The following is a 20,249-nucleotide window of genomic DNA, read 5'->3' as shown; positions in this document are numbered from 1 at the left end:
GCTGGGCACTGGTGCTTGTCCACCCCTGGGACCCAGTTCTGGGCTCTCTCTCTCTTTCTCCCTCCTGCATTGCATCACGCTTGCACACTCACATGGGCATGAGACTCTCTGAACGTGGGTTGTAGGAAAGGAAAGTGTCAGTCACTTAGTTGTGTCCAACTCTTTGCGACCCCATGGGTTGTATCCCGCCAGGCTCCTCTGTCCTTGGGGATTCTCCAGGCAAGAACACTGGAGTGGTTTGCCATGCCCTTCTCCAGGGGATCTTCCCCACCTAGGATCAAACCCAGGTCTCCCTCATTGCAGGCAGATTCTTTACCGTCTGAGCCACCAGGGAAGCCCTGCAGGAAGGGAGGGGATGTTTAATTGTTTAACCACGTGTCCCTCACTGTGCAGGTGCGTTCCTACACCTCATGTAACCATTGCAGCTTTGGGTCATGATGAGTTCCATTCTACAGGGGACAAGACTGAGTCTTCCAGAGCTTGGCAGAGATCACTTGGCCAGTCACAGGCTGAGTCAGGAATCTGAGCTGCGGCTGTCTTTCTGCTACACACGCGATTTTGCCTTTCTGTGCAGTGTTTCTCTGGGCCGTCTTCTTCCTCAGCCCTGGCTGGCCCTGGTGGTTCGGGGTGAGGGGGTGGTCAGTCACCTCATGTGATCACCAGCCTAGTCCCACTCTGGATCGGAGTGAAGATTTTCACTTGAGTGTGTCACTGAGCGATGCCATTTGAAGCACAGCTTCTGCTGATAAGCGTGGGACCATCTGCTTGGCACATCTCGAATTTTTTCAGCAGTGGGAGAGCAGCTCTGATTTCCTCAGAGAAGGCAGGCTGCAGCCTGCCTGGAGGGGATGTAGGCACAGGGGACCCTGCAGGTCGGCAGGACAGCAGCGCCCAGGACGCGAAGGTCCAGCCTCCTGGCCGCCACCTCTGACTCTCTCTGAGCGAATGGACCGTGTGAGCCTGCACCGTGGTTTCTAATTGTTCAGCTGACCTTGACAACCAAAGTAAGATTTTTCCATCTTCCAAAAGCTATTGCCCGGGCCACTCTTTCTGTGCTGGTGGTTTTAATGGTGTCTTAGATGTCTGCTCTGTGTTGCCAAAAACCTCTCTCTCCTGCTTTTGTTTTGGAAAATTTGCTTCTATTGCTGCATTAACTGTCCCCGGACATCGGTTTTCAACTTTTGGGGTCGAAACTTCCACACTAACTTTTCCTTTCTGACTCGTGACAGGGGGCGAGAATCTTGGGGGCAAGAATCTTGGCAAGAATCTCAGTTCACAGAGTCAGTGGTGGACTTAGAGGTGGTCAAGGTTGTTTAAGGGGATATTATCAAGGATAAAGGAGTTGGGGTTTGAAAGGGTTGTTACCGTGTGTTTGATTCCTCTGGGGACATCACTTGGCTGGAGTCAGCTGGGTTGAGTCTCCTCTGCCTTCCTCAGGGGGCACGGTGTGTTAGTCGTGTTTTCTGTCGCTTCTCAAGTCAGGTGTGCAGGTTCTGCTGAAAGGATTCCCCTGTTCTTTGATATGAGCATCTTGGCAGCATTTCCCAGGCAGGGTGGGTAAGGGGAACTGGAGAGAGAACATGCAGGATTTCGTCCGATCGCTATGCAGAGAGCAGGGAGAAGGTGGTAAGAAGCCCACCGCTAGGTATCTTGACCTTGGCATCATGACATTTGGGGCTAGAAATTCTTCCCTGTGGGAAGCTCTTTCCTGTGGGAAGCTCCTAGGATGTTGAACAGCATCCCTGGTCTCAGCCCACTGGGTGCCAGTTCCCTCCTCCTCAGTGTGACCATCAAAACGCCGAATGTCCTCTCAGATATAAAATCACTCAACTCCCCCCACGTTCGAGATGAGTGGTCTAAGGTGACCTTGCTGTACCCTTGGAAAGGGAGTGAGGAGTTTCTGCTTCTCTGTGCAGACGGCTCGAGGGAACGAGGCATTTAATACAAGGACAGATGTCCCTGCCGGCACATTCCCATCAGATCCGGTGCCTGCCATGGATATTCCATCTCACGAATGGGTCTCTGTTTGTCCAGGTTACCGCACACACACACAGAGGCAGGCACGTGCCCGTCTCTCCAGAGCTGCACACCTGCACAGTCCAGCCTGGGGGCCGGTCCCTCCTTTCGGTTGCCTAGGAGCGTACGAAGTTTCAGGTGGCCTACCCTGGACACTAGTTGGCTTTTCACTCTTGTTCTTTTTCCTTTCCTTTCCTTTCTCCCTCCTTCCCTCCCTCCATCCCTCTCTTCCTTCCTTCCTAAGACGGCTATGATAGCCTGAGAATTCAGGACCGGGGCGGACCTTGGGCACCTGAGTGGAGAGGGAGCTATGGAAGAGGATGCTTTTCTTCCTAGATTTTAAGAGAAAACTTCAGCAAGCACCTGAACAGAGCCTTTAAAACTCTGCCTTCTACCTCCTTGCAGCTGGAATGCCCCCACGACTCTGCCTTCTCTCATCGCTCTTGCTTTTCTGTCACCCTCACGGCCCATCTGTTCACTGAGAAGTGAATGCAGGTAGCAGTTTCAAGTAGACCTGCCAGCCCGCTTCCTTAAACATCTATGGAAACCACCACACTTGTTTTCTCTGCTTGTTGATTTATGATCTCAGTTCGGCGTTTCCATGAGACTTGTACTGGCAAAGTGCTTTTCAGTCTCTAGCTTTTCTGACACCCCAGGCTTCCAGAAATACAGTAAACTATGTGCCAATGCTGCGAAGAACCTGGGGTTCAGAGGGGCTAAGTTGCTTTGTTCAGGACTCACACCTGTGGTCAGTTGGAGTTAAAGTGTAGCTCTCAGGCAAAGTAGGATAAGCAGACAGAATACAGTCACCCCTGCAACATAATTTGAACAATGTCCAACTTTTTTTTTCTGAACATTTATTTTGCATTCAAATGCTTTACTGACTATGATTCTTTTATGTTTGCGGGAGGGAGGTGGGTGTTATGTTCTATCATAGCCTGGTTCATCATCAGTTCAGTTCAGTTCAGTCACTCAGTCCTGTTTGACTCTTTGCGACCCCATGGACTGCAGCATGCCAGGCTTCCCTGTCCATCACCAACTCCCAGAGCTTGATCAAACTCAAGTCTATCTAGTCAGTGACACCATCCAGCCACCTCATCCTCTGTCATCCCCTTCTCCTCCTGCCTTCAATCTTTCCCAATCAGGGTCTTTTCCAATGAGTCAGGTCGCCAAAGTATTGGAGCTTCAGCTTTAGCATCAGTCCTTTCAATGAATATTCAGGACTGATTTCCTTTAGGACTGACCGGTTTGATCTCCTTGCAGTCCAAGGGACTCTCAAGAGTCTCCTTCAACACCACAGTTCAAGAGCATCAGTTCTTCAGCACTCAGCTTTCTTTTTGGTTCAACTCTCACACCATACATGACTATTGGAAAAGCCATAGCTTTGACTAGATGGACCTTTGTCAGTAAAGTAATGTCTCTGCCTTTTAATATGGTGTTAGGATTATCCTAGCTTTTCTTCCAAGGAACAAGCACCTTTTAATTTCATGGCTGCAGTCACCATCTGCAGTGATTTGGGATCCCAAGAAAATAAAGTCTCTCACTGTTTCCATTGTTTCCCCATCTATTTGCCATGAAGTGATGGGACCAGATGCCATGATCTGAATTTTTTGAATGTTGAGTTTTAAGCCAGTTTTTTTTTTTTTTTTTTTTTTTTTTTTTTTTTTTTTTTACTCTCCTCTTTAACTTTCATCAAGAGGCTCTTTCTGCCATAAGGGTGGTGTCATCTGCCTATCTGAAGTTATTGATATTTCTCACTGCAATCTTGATTCCAGCTTGTGCTTCTTCCAGCCCAGCGTTTCTCATGATGTACTCTGCATATCAGTTAAATAAGCAGGGTGACAATATACAGCCTTGATGTACTCCTTTTCCAATTTGGAATCAGTCTGTTGTTGCATGTCCAGTTCTAACTGTTGCTTCCTGACCTGCATACAGATTTCGCAGGAGGCATGTAAGGTGGTCTGGTATTCCCATCTCTTAAGAATTTTCCACAGTTTATTGTGGTCCACACAGTTAAAGGCTTTAGCATAATCAGTGAAGCAGAAGTAGATGGTTTTTTTTCTGGAATTCTCTTGCTTTTTCGATGATCCAATGGATGTTGGCAATTTGACCTCTGGTTCATCTGCCTTTTCTAAATCCAGCTTGAACATCTGGAAGTTCTCAGTTTACATACTGTTAAAGCCTGGCTTGGAGAATTTTGAGCATTACTTTGCTAGCGTGTGAGATGAGTACAATTGTGTGGTAGTTGGAACATTCTTTGGCATTGCCTTTATTTGGGATTGGAATGAAAATAGACCTTTTCCAGTCCTATGGTCACTGCTGAGTTTTCCAAATTTGCTGGCATTTTAAGTGCAGCACTTTCACAGCATCATCTTTTAGAACTTGAAATAGCTCACCTGGAATTCCATCACATCCACTAGCTTTGTTCTTAGTGATGCTTCCTAAGGCCCACTTGACTTTGCATTCCAGGATGTCTGGCTCTAGGTGAGTGATCACACCATTGTGATGATCTGTGTCATGAAGATCTTTTTTGTATAGCTCTTCTGTGTATTCTTGCCACCTCTTCTTAATATCTTCTGCTTCTGTTAGGTCCATACCATTTCTGTCCTTATCGAGCCCATCTTTGCATGAAATGTTCCCTTGGTATCTCTAATTTTCTTGAAGAGATCTCTAGTCTTTCCCGTTCTATTGTTTTCCTCTATTTTTTTTGCATTGATCACTGAGGAAGTCTTTCTTATCTCTCCTTGCTATTCTTTGGAACTCTGCATTCAGATGGATATATCTTTCCTTTTCCCCTTTGCCTTTTGCTTCTCTTCTTTTCTCAGCTATTTGTAAGGCCTCCTCAGACAATGATTTTGCCTTTTTGCATTTCTTCTTCTTGAGGATGATTTTGATCACCGCCTCCTGTACAGTGTTAGGAACCTCCATTCATAAGTTCGTCAGGCACTCTATCTATCAAATCTAACCCCTTGAATCTATTTTTCATTTCTACTGTATAATCGTAAGGGATTTGATTTAGGTCATACATGGATTGTCTAGTGGCTTTCCCCCACTCTCTTCAAGTCTGAATTTTGCAATAAGGAGTTCATGAACTGAGCCACAGTCATTTTCTGGCCTTGTTTTTGCTGACTGTATAGAGCTTCTCCATCTTCAGCTGCAAGGAATACAATCAATCTGATTTCGGTATTGACCATCTGGTGATGTCCACATGTTGAGTTGTCTCCTGTGTTGTTGGAAGAGAGTGTTTGCTATGACCAGGGCGATCTCTTGGCAAAACTCTGTTAGCCTTTTCCCTGCTTCCTTTTGTAGTCCAAGGACAAACTTGCCTGATGAGCCAAACAATATGAAAAATGACGCATCATGGCTTGTATGAAGTTGGGGAATCTGAGCAGGGGAGGAACAGCCATCGGGGAGCAGCCCAGCTAGGTGAAGAGGGTGGTGGTGATATGGCAGGGCAAGAAAGCCATCTTCACAGCAGGGGAGGAAACCTGGGGCCAGGTTCAGATCTTCTGCTGAGGGGAGAAGTGTGTCCCAGGGCAGGAGACAGTGGCAGTGTTAGACATAGGAGAGTGTTTACCAGTGGCTGGGTTGATTGAATAGGTAAATGCTTGAGGGCAATGGGAGCCAGGTTTCTTACCACCAGAGACAGGAATTACAAACGAGAGGGGGAAGAAAACTAAACTGAACTCAGTGATGCTGGATCCAAATTGGAGATACTGATGTGAATTCATTGGTATTCAATGCATATGTAGAAACTTACAAAAATATGGATGTCAGTCTCTATATGTATGTATATATGTATTCATATACATATATTCCTTGCTCTGTGCCTGGGAGCAGTGACACCTCAATAGCACTGGGTATTCACAGTATCCAGATCTTGGCTTCTATAGCCCCTTCTCTGCTAGGAGGAACCAGGGCTCCTTGAGAAAAGCCTACTTCCAGGGACTGTGCAGGGAACATACAAGGTGAGTAGTGCCTGGTAAAACATCCAGTTTTTGGTTTTTTTTTTGGCTTGGAAGGCTAAAAACACCAGAGGAGGTATGGAACAGCCTTTTCATACTGTTCATGGGGTTTTCAAGGCAAGAACACTGATATGGTTTGCCATTCCCTTCTTCAGTGGACCAATACTTTGGCCACCTGATACAAAGAACTGACTCATTGGAGAAGACCCTGACACTGGGAAAGACTGAGGGCAGGAGGAGAAGGGGACAACAGAAGATGAGATGGTTGGATGGCATCACTGACCCAATGGACATGAGTTTGAGCAAGCTCCAGGAGCTGGTGATGGACAGGACAAGCCTGGCGTGCTGCAGTCCATGGGGTCGCAAAGAGTCGGACATGACTGAGCGACTGAACTGAACTGATGGAACAGCAGGGAAGCTCTGATTTCTGTTGTGGATCAGCTGAGGTTTGTGTGCTGCTATGTGAGGCCCAGTTAAAATCTCCAGGGCTATTATTAATAGCGTCTGATAGTCTGGAGAGATGTCTGAGTTAGAACTGTCAACTTGGACTCCATCGGGATATGATAATAGTTGAAATGAGGGAATTGAATGAAACCACCCAGTGCATGTTTATAGAGTAAGAAGAGAGGAGGGCCAGGGATGGAGCCTGGTGACCCAAAGAGAGGGTGAGGACAGATCCAGGAAGCGAGACAGAGAAGAAACTACAGAGAGACGGGGGAGAGCCAGAGGGAAGAAAGCACGTCCAGCAGCAGTGCCATCTCGAGAGCACAGCGTGGAGATGCAACAGCATCTCGTAACACACGCTGTCTCGTGTCTGGGTGCGGTGGGTGTGAGAACTATATCATTCCCAATCTGTTTCGGGGGACTTGTCTAAAAGCTGTTGAATGGATCACCTTGCTTTAATTGTTTTCTAATAGAGCTGTTGATAGTGGTGATGACTGCGGTCACTCCATTTTGCAGAAGAAAGTAGTGGATGAGCAGAAACTGAAACTATTTTTATTGTTGTTCTGTGTTTGGCATTGGATAGATGGTGCTTTAATAAATAAAAATCTACCCACTGATGAGTAATAACATTTTTTGAGAAACAAAAAGTCCATTCCTTGGAACTTTAAATAAAAGTCTTTGTTACTAATCATTTTGATTGCGGTAATCACTCTGGTGACATCAAGGCCATTGTTAAATGTCCCCAGAGTTCTATTTGCCTCTTAACGTGGGTGAGTGAATTTCACACACACATGAACTATTGACAGAAGCCTGGGGTGGGGAGGAGAAATAGTGCCCACTTGAACCTGGGCAATGTAGGGTCCATTGCTGGCATGGCTGCTAACTCAGTGTGTAATCTTGCTAGTCATGAGCTAGATTCCTCACCTGTAAGATAAAGAGTGGTTTACAGTATATATAGAATCCTTTCAACTTCCAAACCTCAATTATCAGCAGAGTACAGGCAGACTTTTAACAGTTGTTATTATCCAGTTGCTCAGTCGTCTTCAATTCTTTGCAGCCCCATGGACTGCAGCACATCAGGCTTCCCTGTCCTTCACTATCTCCAGGAGTTTTCTCAAATTCATGTCCATTGAGTCAGTGATGCCATCCAACCATCTCGTCCTCTGTCATCCCCTCCTTCTCCTGCCTTCAATCTTTCCCAGCATCAGGGTCTTTGTAACAGTAAGGAAATGTTTTTAAGAAAACTTCAAGCTGTATCTTACATCTTCTACCCCAGTTTCAGAGGAAAGAATTTCTAACATATATGGCAAAGTATTATATTTACAAAGAATTATTGCAGCTCTGTAAAAGAACATGAAAAAAGAATCTGTCAAAGAAGAAATTCAAGTGACTGTTAACATGAAAAATATTCAAACTCATGAGAGACCAAATAAATGCAAATTAAAGCAAAATGCCTTTTTAATCAGCTACCAAGGTTGGGAATTTTAAAAAGTGGAGATGTTGTGGGGACAAAAAATGTATATATGCTGTGAAAAAAAAAAAATCTTATACTGTTGATATCAGTATAATTGGTACAGTTTTGGGAAGACAACTTGTTAAAATGTTTTAAAATCTTGAAAAATATTTATACTGTTTAATTCAGCAATTCCACTTTTAGAAATATGTCCTAAGGAGATGATGAAAGACGTGCACAAAATTTGTATCCAAGAAAGTTCGTTATAGTCATTTGTTATTTTGAAAAATAATGGTGGAAAGTCAGAAGCAACTGGTATGTCCACAGTTAAAGGATTATTAAAAATAAATTATGGCGCATCCACACAGTGACAATTAAAGTCATGTTCTTCTATAATATATGCTGACAGAGAAAATGTTTCCAATATGATACTGAGTGAAAAAAAAAAAAGAAAGCAGGCAACCACACAGACTATAAAATGCAGTCTCAATTTTAAAAGACAGTGTATGTGAGATGGGGGGAAAAAAGACTAAAAAGAAACATCCCCAAATGTTCAATCAGGTTAATTTTGAATAATGGTTTAATGTGTGATTTTTTTTTTCCTTACTGAATTTTCCAAATTTTTTTCAGTGAACAAAAATATTGCTTTATAATTAGAGAAAAAAGCAATGAAAAAAAGTTAAATGCCCCCCATTTTGCGTTAAGATTAAACTGGCTACAAAAATGAGCCTGTCGGGGGAGCCCTCGGGTCCTTTGGGGCTGTGTAAGCCGCAACGGCGGCTCCTTGACTTCACGTGGACTTGGAATATGGAGACCATCCCGTGGCCTCAGTCCAGCATTAGCAGAGTCATAATCAGGAATTAAATGAGAAAAAAATCCTATAACATTAGAGAATGTGATGCCTTCTGTTCCTTAAGTAGGAAGGATTAGAAGCAGGCTAGATTAGAAAATTTATAACAGAGAGGCTATAAAAGGTAAGGTCTTAAAAATAGGATTCCGCCCCAGGGCAGAGTGGGATGAGCTCAAAAAAAGAATCAGGAGCTCCCAGCTGCTGGGCCTACAGAACTGAGTTGGGATTTTATGTCTCCAGCTTCTCGTTAGTGGTCAGCAAAATGTGGGTGGCTGGTTAGAACAATGGTTTCCAGACTTTTTTTTTTTAAGTAGGAGACCGGAACTCGGGGGACCTGGATTCCTGCCCTGGCCATCAGGGGTCAGGATCCACGTGAGCTTTCAGGCCTCGATGCTCTGCAGGGCCCAGGGAGCAGCGGACTTGGAGCGGATGAGTGGTGGAGCCCCCTGGAGCTGTGTGATGCAGTAACTCTGAACCCTACCCCTGCTGAGTTTTTCCCTGTAAAATGAGGGCAATGTCTCCTTCCTTATGTTGACTGAAAAAAAAAGAAACAACCCCCCCTCAAAACCATACAACCTAAAAATGGATGGTGTTGTTCAGTTGTTAAGTCGTGTCCGACTCTGCAACCCCATGGACCACAGCACACCAGGCCTCCCTGTCCATCACCAACTCCTGGAGCTTGCTCAGACTCATGTCCATCGAGTCGGTGATGCTATCCAACCATCTCACCCTCTGTCGTCCCCTTCTCCTCCCGCCTTCAATCTTCTCCAGCATCAGGGTCTTTTCAAATGACTCAGTTCTTCCTATCAGGTGGCCAAAGTATTGGAGTTTCAGCTTCAGCATCAGTCCTTCCAATGAATATTCAGGACTGATTTCCTTTAGGATGGATTGGTTGGATCTCCTTGCAGTCCAAGGGATTCTCAAGAGTCTTCTCCAACACCACATTTCTAAAGCATCGATTCTTCAGTGCTCAGCCTTCTTTTTGACCCAAGTCTCACATCCATACATGACTATTGGAAAAACCTGGATTTTTCCTACTGGAAAAATCTACACATCCATACACAGCTACTGGAAAATAATAGTTATGCTTTATTTGGTGGAAAAATGGAGGACTAAAGCTTGGGACACCACGTCTCAGATCACTCTGAGGGACTGCTTCAGAGGATAAGAGTGGAACCAGGATATATAGGAGCTTTTGCAGCAAAGCCAGGTAGATGGTACACCAAAAGATTACTATTAATTAGAGAAAACCAGGCATCTCAAATTACGGGATTTAGTGCATATCTGTGTATGAGAAGATGTAAGGCTGCGCTCACTGAAATGACTCCTTTGATGTGTATCTCAGCTATCTGGGCCCAGATCCCATGCTTTTTCACCCGAGTCTCCTCAGGTGCACCTTTGGGGTGGCTGCAGCATCTGACTGCCTGATGGTGGGCATCAGGCCTCCATCCTGAGTTCCCTCAGGTCTTACCATCAACGGGGTGGCTGTAACGTTGGCACTGGACGGTTACAACATCCTTTGTTTACTGATAATGGCAGGCGATGTCAGTATTTTCATTCACACTTCTCAGCCTCCCAAGCCGATTGAAGGACCCAGAGCCGACCCGAAGGGAAGTCGCTTTGAACCCTGAAGTCCTATGTGACGGCATTCTCGTGCTCCACCTGACGGCTGTCTCCCGGGGACTTGCAGGGAATAAGAGGGAAGAGAGGCTGGGATAGCGCTTCCCAGAATCATGCTCCACTCATATCTGTTCTCAAGCACATGGTGGGGTTTCCACCTACCGCTGTGTTGCTGTGTTACCGACCACGTTGCGGGCACAGAGGGCCGTCAAGACGCTCTTCCTCCATCCAGGACTGTCAGTTCAGTTCAGTCACTCAGTCGTGTCCAACTTTTTGCGACCCCATGGACGCCATCCAGGACATTCCCTGCCGACTAAACATTGTTGTGTTGTATTAGTTGCTCAGTCGTGTCTGACTCTTTGCGACCCCACGGACTGAAGCCTGCCAGGCTCCTCTGTCCATGGAATTCTCCAGGCGAGAACACTGGAGTGGGTTGCCATTCCCTTTTCCAGGGGATCTTCCCGACCCAGGGATGGAACCCGGGTGTCCTGCATTGCAGGCGGATTCTTTACTGTCTGAGCCACCACGGCAGGTATGCTTGCCACCTAGAAACAGACGTACATAAAGAAGATGCTGTGTGTGTTGAACAGAGGAGCCCACGGGACCAGGACTGGGTTGACCTGGAGACAAGTTACCCACGGTGGTTAACACTGCAGCGCTATTGCTCCCTCCCATCTTCCCTGCTACTAGACGGTCTTGTCAGCGAGTCACACCCACCCTTCTATTCTCCTTATTCTTCCCGACCTCAAACACCCTAGTCATCCAGCCTCGGAGATGAATGGTATCCAAAATGACCAAGGTGCCCAGAGGAAGAAAGATTTGGGGGGCTGGTGAGCAGATAGGACCAGCTGTGTTCAAGGCGCTTCTTACTACCCTCTGCTATTTCACTTGAGGGACTGAAATTCAGTTTGGTCTGGTAAGTCTGGGAATGTCATTTTTAGTAATGTGTTCATTTAAGTAAAACTGTGCTGCAGCAGATCAATTTGAAGGGTTATTGTTAGTTTTTAGTGAGAATTAGTTTTAATGGGATTTTTTATTTGCTTTCCAACCACATCATGACCAAAGTCTGCCCAGGTATGGGATTCATGAGTTATATTAATCATTAGAGAACCTTTTATTAACTGTGGCTGTCTAGGCTCAAGACGGCGGTTTTCTTTCTTAGGTAACCAGGGTACATTCTCAGGGCCATTGTGATGGGCTTTATTTCTTGGAATAATTCAATAAATATTTATTGAATGGCTATGCCAAGTCCTGGAGAGTCAGACGTGAATAATACAGTTTTGCCTTGGAGGAGTTTGTGGTTTAACAACAGAGATGCAATTTTAACTCTATGGGGAGGAATGTCATGGCTATGGAGGTAATTAATGGGTAACACCGGAGTAGTGGAGGGAATATTAGAACAGGAAGGGATGGCAGCATGAGGGTCTGGGAGGGGCAGATTGGTGCAGGGAGCAAGGAGAACAGGAAATGAGGGGAGTGATCCCAGGAGGCTAGGCCAGAGACCTGAGACTAGAAGAGGAACACGTGGTCTCAGGTGACTTCTGCATCTGAAATTTACTTTTTCATTTTCATTTTTAAAACAATTTTATTGGAGTATAGTTGATTTGCAATGTTGTGTTAGTTTCAGGTGTATACCAAAGTGAATCAGTTATACACACTGCATTTGGCAAATGCACAGTAACGATGTTCTAAAGGTCTCGTATGTGTGTCTATTATTAGTATTTTTTAAATGCAGTTCTACTAATTAAAGGATGTAGGCCCTCAGAAGGGAGAACATACAGGTAAGCAGATCTGGAACCCACCCTTCTGCGTGTCCACCGATGCTTCATTCTCAACACATCGTGAACCCAGTTGCTGGTTCCCCCGGCCACTGTCCCTCCTGCTCCCGATCTCAGCCACTAAGCATTTGTCTACACAGCCTCTTCAGATGGGAGGCTCAGTCCACTCACTGCCCTGTCTCTCTCCCCCTTGGTGGACACAGGAATCTGACTGGCCTGCTCTGAAATGTCTCTGGAATCCGTTCGTTCCTCTAGCCACTATCCTAGTTCTCATTTCTCACTGGGGCTATTTCAACAACACCTTACTGGCTTTCTTGCTCCGTCTGTAATTCCCTTCCATTCAGGCTGTAGACTGTGACCAGGGTAACCTTTCTAAAACATGGTTCAGGCCACCTCCCAGGCCTGCACTGAAACTTTAATGGCTCCAGAGCTTTGCAAAGGATTGTGTTTTTCAAACCATGGCCTAGGACCCACCTGCATCAGAATCCCCTGGGTTATGAAAATTCAGATTCCAAGGCCCCAGCCCAGGCTTCTTGAAATAGTGGGGCCCTGGAATTTGCATTTTTAATAAGGAACCCTATGTAATTTTTAAGCACTACTGTTGGATAAGTATAACCTATAAAATAAGTCTGATATTTAAAGAAGCATCATAGCCAGGCCGTCATGCTTCAGTCCAGTTGTTTCTTTGTAAAGCCATACATCCACCCAGGGCCCACCAGTTTCCTCAAACTCCACCACCAACTTCCTGTGCCTCCTGCCACCACACCCCTGTCCATCTGTTCTCTTTTCTTAAAATGCCTTTCTTTCTCTTCCTCAGCTAACAAACTCTTACTGACCTTTCAAGGCCCAGCCCTGTGAAGCCTTCCTAGAAAGCCTGAGACGTGGCTTCCTGGTGTATGCTTGCTCTGATGCGAGCAGTCTCCTTTATTCCATTTCCCATACTGAATTAGTTTCGGTTCTGCCTGCCTCCCCTGCCAAACTGTGCATGAGGTTGTATCTTGCTTATTTCTGCATCTTTGACTCTTAGTATGGTAACTGAAACCTACATGTTGGTTGGGAAATGAAAAGATCACCTATCTTCAGAGAGAGATTTGGTCACTTGGGTTTGACTGTAATAGAAAAATGCAGTTTGGTCTTGTGGGTTGAAACATCTTTCCTAACTGATTTTCACGAGTACATGAGAGCTCTCGTGCACACAATGAGAAACTAAAGGCTGAATGATGCTGTGGTCCACATGAGATTCCAGCTTCTGAACCTGAGTCAGAAAGATTGTTCTTGTCCCTTTTCTTAGAAATTTTGATTAGGTCCTGATTTTACTTTCTAGTCTTTGATTTTGGTTTAAGTTCTTTTGGCTTTGATAGCCCTGCTAGACCTGCACCATCCAATATGGTGGCCACTGGCCCCATGTGGCCCACGTACGTGTGAGATGTGGCTGGTCTGAGGCAAGATGTTCCATTAGAGTAAGATACACACTGGGTTCTGGAGACTTAATGTGAAAAAAGAAACTGAAGTAGCTCATTAATCATTATAAATCAATTACATGTTCAAATGAGATTTTGAGTACACTGGGTTAAATAAAATATTGAAATTGATTTTGCTTGTTTCTCCTTATATTTTATGGCTCTCAGAAAACCTTACATTACGCATATGGCTCACATTGCATTTCTGTTGGACAGTGCTGATCGAGACCCTTCCTCCCTCTACCATTTTTGTGTCTCAGGTTATTCTGTTTGCTTCTTCTCTCCCCCCAAAACACTGTTACCACCACCACCACCACCAAAGCACCCAGCTCTGAAGTGCACACCATCCAACCGTCTCACTTACCACCCCCTTACTGTGACCGTCTACAGACCCCCGGGCAGCTCTCTCAAATTCCTTGAAGATTTAACACCTGGCTCACAGCCAGTTTTTCTCTAATGATGTCCTGTACTCCAGCCCTATTTCCCAGTGATTTCAATGTCTATGTAGACAATTCTTCTAACACCCAGGTCTCGATCTCATGTCAGAAGATACTGTCTTCCCCTCTCCTCTAGCTGTTCACTCCCATGGTCATGGGCTACATTTATCAATACCAATAACCACATTTATCAATACCAATAATCAATACCCAAACCACGCCACCGCAGGCTCGGCTTTGGGCATCCCGCTCTTCAACCTCTGCCTCCGATTTTCCAGTTCTCTGCCTTCAGGACTCGGGCCTCAGCAGTTAGTTCTCTGACACCGATGGGATCTACAAAGGCTCCTATTTCCTGTTCACCAACTCTCACCTCTCTCCTGGCCTCAACTCTCTCCTAATCTTGTTGAATTCCATAGTCTCTGTGCTTCAGTTCCTTTGGTCTCCAGTTTCCTTTGCACCAGCCTGGTAGAACCCCAATCCTGGTTAAATCCAACTCTCCTCTTTCTGCACATTCACACCTGGACAGCTGAGCCATAGCTGGAGAAAAACAAGTGTTAATCATCTCACTCAAGATTCCTGAGCCCCAGTCCAGGCAGGCTCTGTTTGCCTAGAAATGTTGCTCTCTTTCCTGCTTTCACTTAATTACATCTTGCCCTCTCTCCTTAAACTCATAACACCTCCTCATTCTTAGCAGATGACCTTGCTCTTGACTTTGCTGAAAACAGAGATACTATACATCCAAAAGAGAACTTCTTGTAACTTCTAACACCCCCTCTTCACTCTACCTAGCTGTCTGTACTTTAAACTGCACACTCGGCCTTCCCTCCTGCTCTCATGAATAAATTATGCTCCTAGCCTCCCAGATTCTTTTGCTTCCTTCTCCTCATCCCCCAACCCCTAAGCTTTGTAATGCCCCGAGGCTCAGTCCTTGGACCTCTTCTCCTTTTTAATGACCCAGGTTTCATAAGCAATCTCATCTAGCCTCATGATTTTATACTTCACCTGTTCTCGCTGCTTCTGCCCCATCCCCAGCTCCCAACATGCTCCAAGACAGCTACATGTGGCAGCTGCATACGATTCCCAAGCTCCATATGACCCCTCCCAACCCACTCCCCCTGCGCCTTGTCCAGACAACAGATAGCTAAAAGCCATTCTCTTTTCCTACAATAACTCCTGTCTCACCTAGTAGCAACTCAGATTGCATCTAGACCCTAACCACGTCTCACTGCCTCCACAATTACACTCTGGTCCCACCATGGTCCAGGCTTTTCTTTTCTCTGTGGCGCTTATTCCAATCGAACATCCATTGGTCTGTTGCTGCTGTTATTGGGTATTGACTGCCTCCCACTGAAATATAAACTCCCAGAGGTTGGTACTTTGTCTGTTTCATTCACTGCTGTAGCCCCATTCCTGGAACAGTGCCTGACCTGAAGTTGGCATTGAATAAATCTTTGATGGACGAACTTGGGGAACACGGCTATCTCACACCTACAAACTTTTAACGAAGCCTGGCCTGTACAGCAGTGCCGTGGGATTGTGAATTCTGGGCCTTGTGTTGGGCTCCTGAGAGCTTTGGAGTCTCTCCCGCTATGGTCTGATTATGAAACGAAAAGAGAATCTGCTCCAGGAAAAATAATTTCCAGCATCTCAGCAGAGCAACTGAGGGGAGTGTTGGTAAGGAGAGGAGAGCTAGCTGTGTGGGCTCCAGGGTCTCATCACCTGGAATGTGACCACCACTCCTGCACCTGCTCACAAAATAGCACGTCTAGGTTCTGTTCTGCCTCCGGTGAGGTCATGAGGAAAGGCAGCGGTCTACGAACTAACTTTCTTTTTCTTTATTTTTGGCTGTGCTGAGTCCTTATTGCTGTTTGGGCTTTCCTCTAGTTGTGGCGATCGGGGCCTGCTCCCTTGGTTGCTGTGTGCTCACTTCTTATTGCAGTGACTTCTCTTGTTGCAGAGCCTGGGTTTAAGGGCAGGTGGGCTCGGGAACTGCGGGCTCTAGAGCACAGGTCAGTAGTTGGGGCACACAGGCTCAGCTGCCCCGTGGCATGTGAGAGCTTCCCAGATCTGAGATTGAACTGGTGTTCCTTGCATTGCAAGGCAGAGGCTTTACCACTGAGCCACCTGGGGAGCCCCTAGTAAGTAACTTTCTAAAGGTCGATTATTTTGCACACATAGGGCCCTGGTCTGCAAGGACCAAAAGCAGAGAACAATATTTTACCACCACCATCAAAAATAAAAAGCCAAGGACTCCGTGAATAGAAGCAAAGAAGATGACCTCTGTGGGCACCTGCCTTTTCTGTTCCCCAGCAGTGGAAGTGGCTTATGTACATTTGTTACATAACAGGAAAGGGGAGGGGGGCGTGCATACATTTATTTAGCAGTTCCTGAAGTGTGAGGGGAAATTGCTGATAATTGGTGTTTTGCAGGCTCAGATAGTTAGCATTTTACTGGGCTTGGGTCAGTGCTTTGTTTACTATTGATCGGTAGTGTTTTCCAGAGTGGTCTGGCCCATGGAGCTCGGGAATGTGAATACATCTTGTTGAAATGTGCCATCTGTTCCCCAGGGATGGTTTGCACTGCACACCTGGTCTGAGTAGGTACACAGCTTCATCACAGATATTGAGACTATAGAAAACACATACCTTCTAATTGGTCACACTTCTGAAAATATTGGTGCCCTGTCGAACCTATTTTCTTCTACTCGTCCCTTCTCAATCACCCATCATTTACGGCACTTTGTGCATTAAAAGGTGACAGCAATAGTGTGGCCCCAACATGTACTTTGTCATCGAATTTTAATGCGGTTAACCTGGTCTCTCAGGCCAGGAGATGAAGGAACAGAAGATGAGATGATTTTCAAAACGCCGTTCAGAAAGCTTGGGCCAGACCAGAAATGGACACCAGAAACCTGATCCTCTTGCTCTGATGGACCCCCTTTGGTGCTGAACCACAAGCAACAGTACAGAGCCAAAGGCTGCTGGGGGGGCTTCCAAAAGGCCATTAGATCAGTTCTCTCTTGGTGAAGTGCCTCATTTTCACCTTCGTTGGAAAGAGAATTGTACAGTCCAGTAGACATGTTCTCCTGTATGACATGAAGGTTACAAGCCATAGCTGAAATCTTTTACTGCAATTCATCAACCTTGATTTTCTTTCTAAACTTATTTACAGAAAACTACCCGAAGAACCCAGACCGAGGCCCCCTCATGGATGAGGCAAACGGGACATCATTTGTTGCTGAGGAGCCCTCCAACGCCTCAACCAGCGGGAACACGTCCGTCAAGGACCCGCGCCGGGAAATTCCCATCGTGCACTGGGTGATCATGAGCATCTCCCCGCTGGGCTTTGTTGAGAACGGAATCCTCCTCTGGTTCCTCTGCTTCCGGATGAGAAGAAACCCCTTCACCGTCTACATCACCCACTTGTCCATCGCGGACATCTCGTTGCTCTTTTGCATCTTTATTCTGTCTGTTGATTATGCTTTAGATTACGAGCTGTCTTCTGGCTATTACTACACAATTGTCACGTTATCGGTGACGTTTCTCTTTGGCTACAACACAGGTCTGTACCTGCTGACGGCCATCAGCGTGGAGAGGTGCCTGTCTGTCCTGTACCCCATCTGGTACCGGTGCCACCGCCCCAAGCACCAGTCGGCATTCGTCTGTGCCCTCCTGTGGGCACTCTCCTGCTTGGTGACCACCATGGAATACGTCATGTGCATTGACAGCGAGGGACAGACCCACTCCCGAGGTGACTGCAGGGCCGTGATCATCTTCATAGCCATTCTGAGCTTCCTGGTCTTTACTCCCCTCATGGTGGTGTCCAGCACCATCTTAGTGGTGAAGATCCGGAAGAACTCGTGGGGGTCCCACTCCTCGAAGCTGTACCTGGTCATCACCGTCACCATCATCATATTCTTCATCTTCGCCATGCCCATGAGGCTCCTCTACCTGCTCTATTACGAGTACTGGTCGACATTCAAGAACTTGCACCACGTTTCTCTTCTCTTCTCTACCATCAATAGCAGCGCCAACCCTTTTATTTACTTCTTTGTGGGCAGCAGCAGGAAGAAGCGGTTCAAGGAGTCCTTGAAAGTGGTTCTGACCAGGGCTTTCAAAGATGAAATGCAGCCCAGGCATCCAGAAGACCACACGGCCACCACAGCAACCGAGACTGTTGTCTGACCAGCGCAAGGAGATCGTATAGACCAAAACAGTGGGACGAGGATGAGCCGCAGTTTGTACTTGGGAATGCAAATGAATACCCCCTAAAATATGATATGGAAGGACACCCTACCCCACATGCATGAGATACAAATTAATGCTGAGATTGTACTCTTGTGCTGTACCTTCTGGAAATGCCTGAATACGTGTCGAAATTTCATCCTTTCTGTAACTTCCAAAAAATTCCTTCTGTTCCTCTTCAGCTCTCCTGGAAGCATTTCCCCATGAACTATAAAAATTACACCAGCAGGAAGGTTTACAGGTATGTAAAGGCACAAGTATTTGATGAACCTTGAAAAAGTAAAGCCATATTGTAGGAAGAACATGAGTTTCGGAATCAGACTGACTCTGTCCTTTGCCGCTAGTTTGACCTGTTTTAACCCCCAGGGACCTCATTTCCTCAGTATAAAATGGTAGCAGTAGTAGTCCATACCTCCTGGACTTGTGGTGAAGATGACACCGGAAGATGAGGTATGCGAAGGGTCTGGCACACGTCAGTGTTAAGAAACATCAGTCTCCGTGACTCTTTGAAGTGGAAGAAGAAATACACATTTCTGTTTTGTAAAGCACACACACACTCCCACACACACAGCTCTGTTATGTACAAATAATTGTTACATGTTTTTAAATGATGACTGTAATTTACAAAGGTCTTCTGTCCCTTTGCTGCACGGGACTCTTTGTGGGACACCGCCATCTGGGATGTCAGGACCCCACTGCCGTGTGCTGGGCATCATTTCGGGTTGAGAGGGGAAGCATTTGGCCACCAGCACAGGAGTTCCTTGCGGCTTCCCTTCCCTCGGTGGGAATGCTTCATGTAATGAAAGTCTGTTTTGAAATCCTTCGCTTGATATAAATGTTCATGAATGAAATCATGAGGGTGATTGTGTTTTTGGAACCCCACTCCCTTCATGCAGAAGGTTATGTATTTATAGTCACAAAGTTCCCATTGGCACGACAGGCCAATAAATCGGCGGACAATTTGTTGGAACAAGGAATAACGACTTTAATGGGAAAGCTAGCAGACTGAGAAGATGGCAAACTAGCATCTAAAAAAAAAAAAATACCCATCTTCCCTCCCTGGGTTCCTTTTATTTGCAAGAGGGAGAGGGGCCCACTGTGGCACCAACTGGCACCTGGACCGCTTGCTCGAACTGGTGCCTGCCTCGCTGCCACTGCGTCCTGCTCATCTCCTTGCCTTGCTCTGGAAGGAGGCTCAGCAGCAGGGCTGAGGAGAGCATGGCCTCATCTCAGAGTGAAACAGGACGTTTCTCCCCAGACAGACCTCAGCAGGATTTCCCCACATCTCAGTGAGCTGCTGCTTACCTGTTGGGACCTGTGTCTGCACCTTCAGGCGGCACGTCCTGGCCTGGAGACTATGCTTGCTTTCCTGCTCTCCCTTCTGGGCGTCCCATGAAAAATGGCAACGCTTCATGTAGCTCTGTGGGGAGTAAAATGTTCACACCCATAAATGAGCCCATTACTATTTATGGACTTCCCAGGTGGTTCAGTGGTAAAGAATCCACCTGCCACTGTGGGAGACATGGGTTCAGTCCCTGGGTCAGGAAGATCCCCTGGAGAAGGAAATGGCAACCCACTCCAGTACTCTTGCCTGGGAAATCCCTGGGACAGAGGAGCCTGGCGGGCTACAGTCACAAAAGAGTCGGACACGACTGAACAAGTATTTCTGTAACTGTTGGGCTCTGAAGGGTCAGAGAAGCTGTGATAACCTGGGTCTCAGTTGCCACCTGTTTCTGCTCCATCCCCTTTCTTTAGCAGGAAATGGTAACCTGTAACCAAGGGGGCAGCTTCGCTGGAAGAGATGTAGGAGGCTTTCCCACCCAGCCCAGTTTGGAGGCAGGAGGCTTTTCAGTGGGTGATGACATCTGATCAGAAACAAGGCAGCTTGCTTTCAGGAGTCCAGATGGGTGTTGAGTGGTGACATTTAGGATGATCTTGTTTTTGATTGAAAACAGAGAATCTTCACTGGGAAGAACAGAAAA

The 20,249-nt window shown here is 46.3% G+C and overlaps 1 protein-coding gene across 1 annotated transcript; it reads left to right on the top strand.

Moving 5' to 3' along the window:
* The first annotated feature begins 572 nt into the window (after nucleotides 1-572).
* Nucleotides 573-19,118, top strand: MAS1 (MAS1 proto-oncogene, G protein-coupled receptor). Its single transcript, XM_025294315.2, has 2 exons — nucleotides 573-1,004; nucleotides 17,195-19,118. The coding sequence occupies exon 2, from the start codon at nucleotides 17,230-17,232 to the stop codon at nucleotides 18,205-18,207; it is 978 nt and encodes a 325-aa protein (XP_025150100.1). The 5' UTR covers nucleotides 573-1,004; nucleotides 17,195-17,229; the 3' UTR covers nucleotides 18,208-19,118.
* Nucleotides 19,119-20,249: the final 1,131 nt, after the last annotated feature.

This window comes from Bubalus bubalis, chromosome 10, assembly GCF_019923935.1.
Source record: "Bubalus bubalis isolate 160015118507 breed Murrah chromosome 10, NDDB_SH_1, whole genome shotgun sequence".
Classification (NCBI taxonomy): domain Eukaryota; kingdom Metazoa; phylum Chordata; class Mammalia; order Artiodactyla; family Bovidae; genus Bubalus; species Bubalus bubalis.
This window is presented reverse-complemented; position numbering and strand designations above follow the sequence as displayed.

Excerpts from the sequence above, each read along its gene's own strand:
- MAS1 (XM_025294315.2), top strand. The coding sequence starts at position 17,230 with ATGGATGAGGCAAACGGGACATCATTTGTTGCTGAGGAGCCCTCCAAC.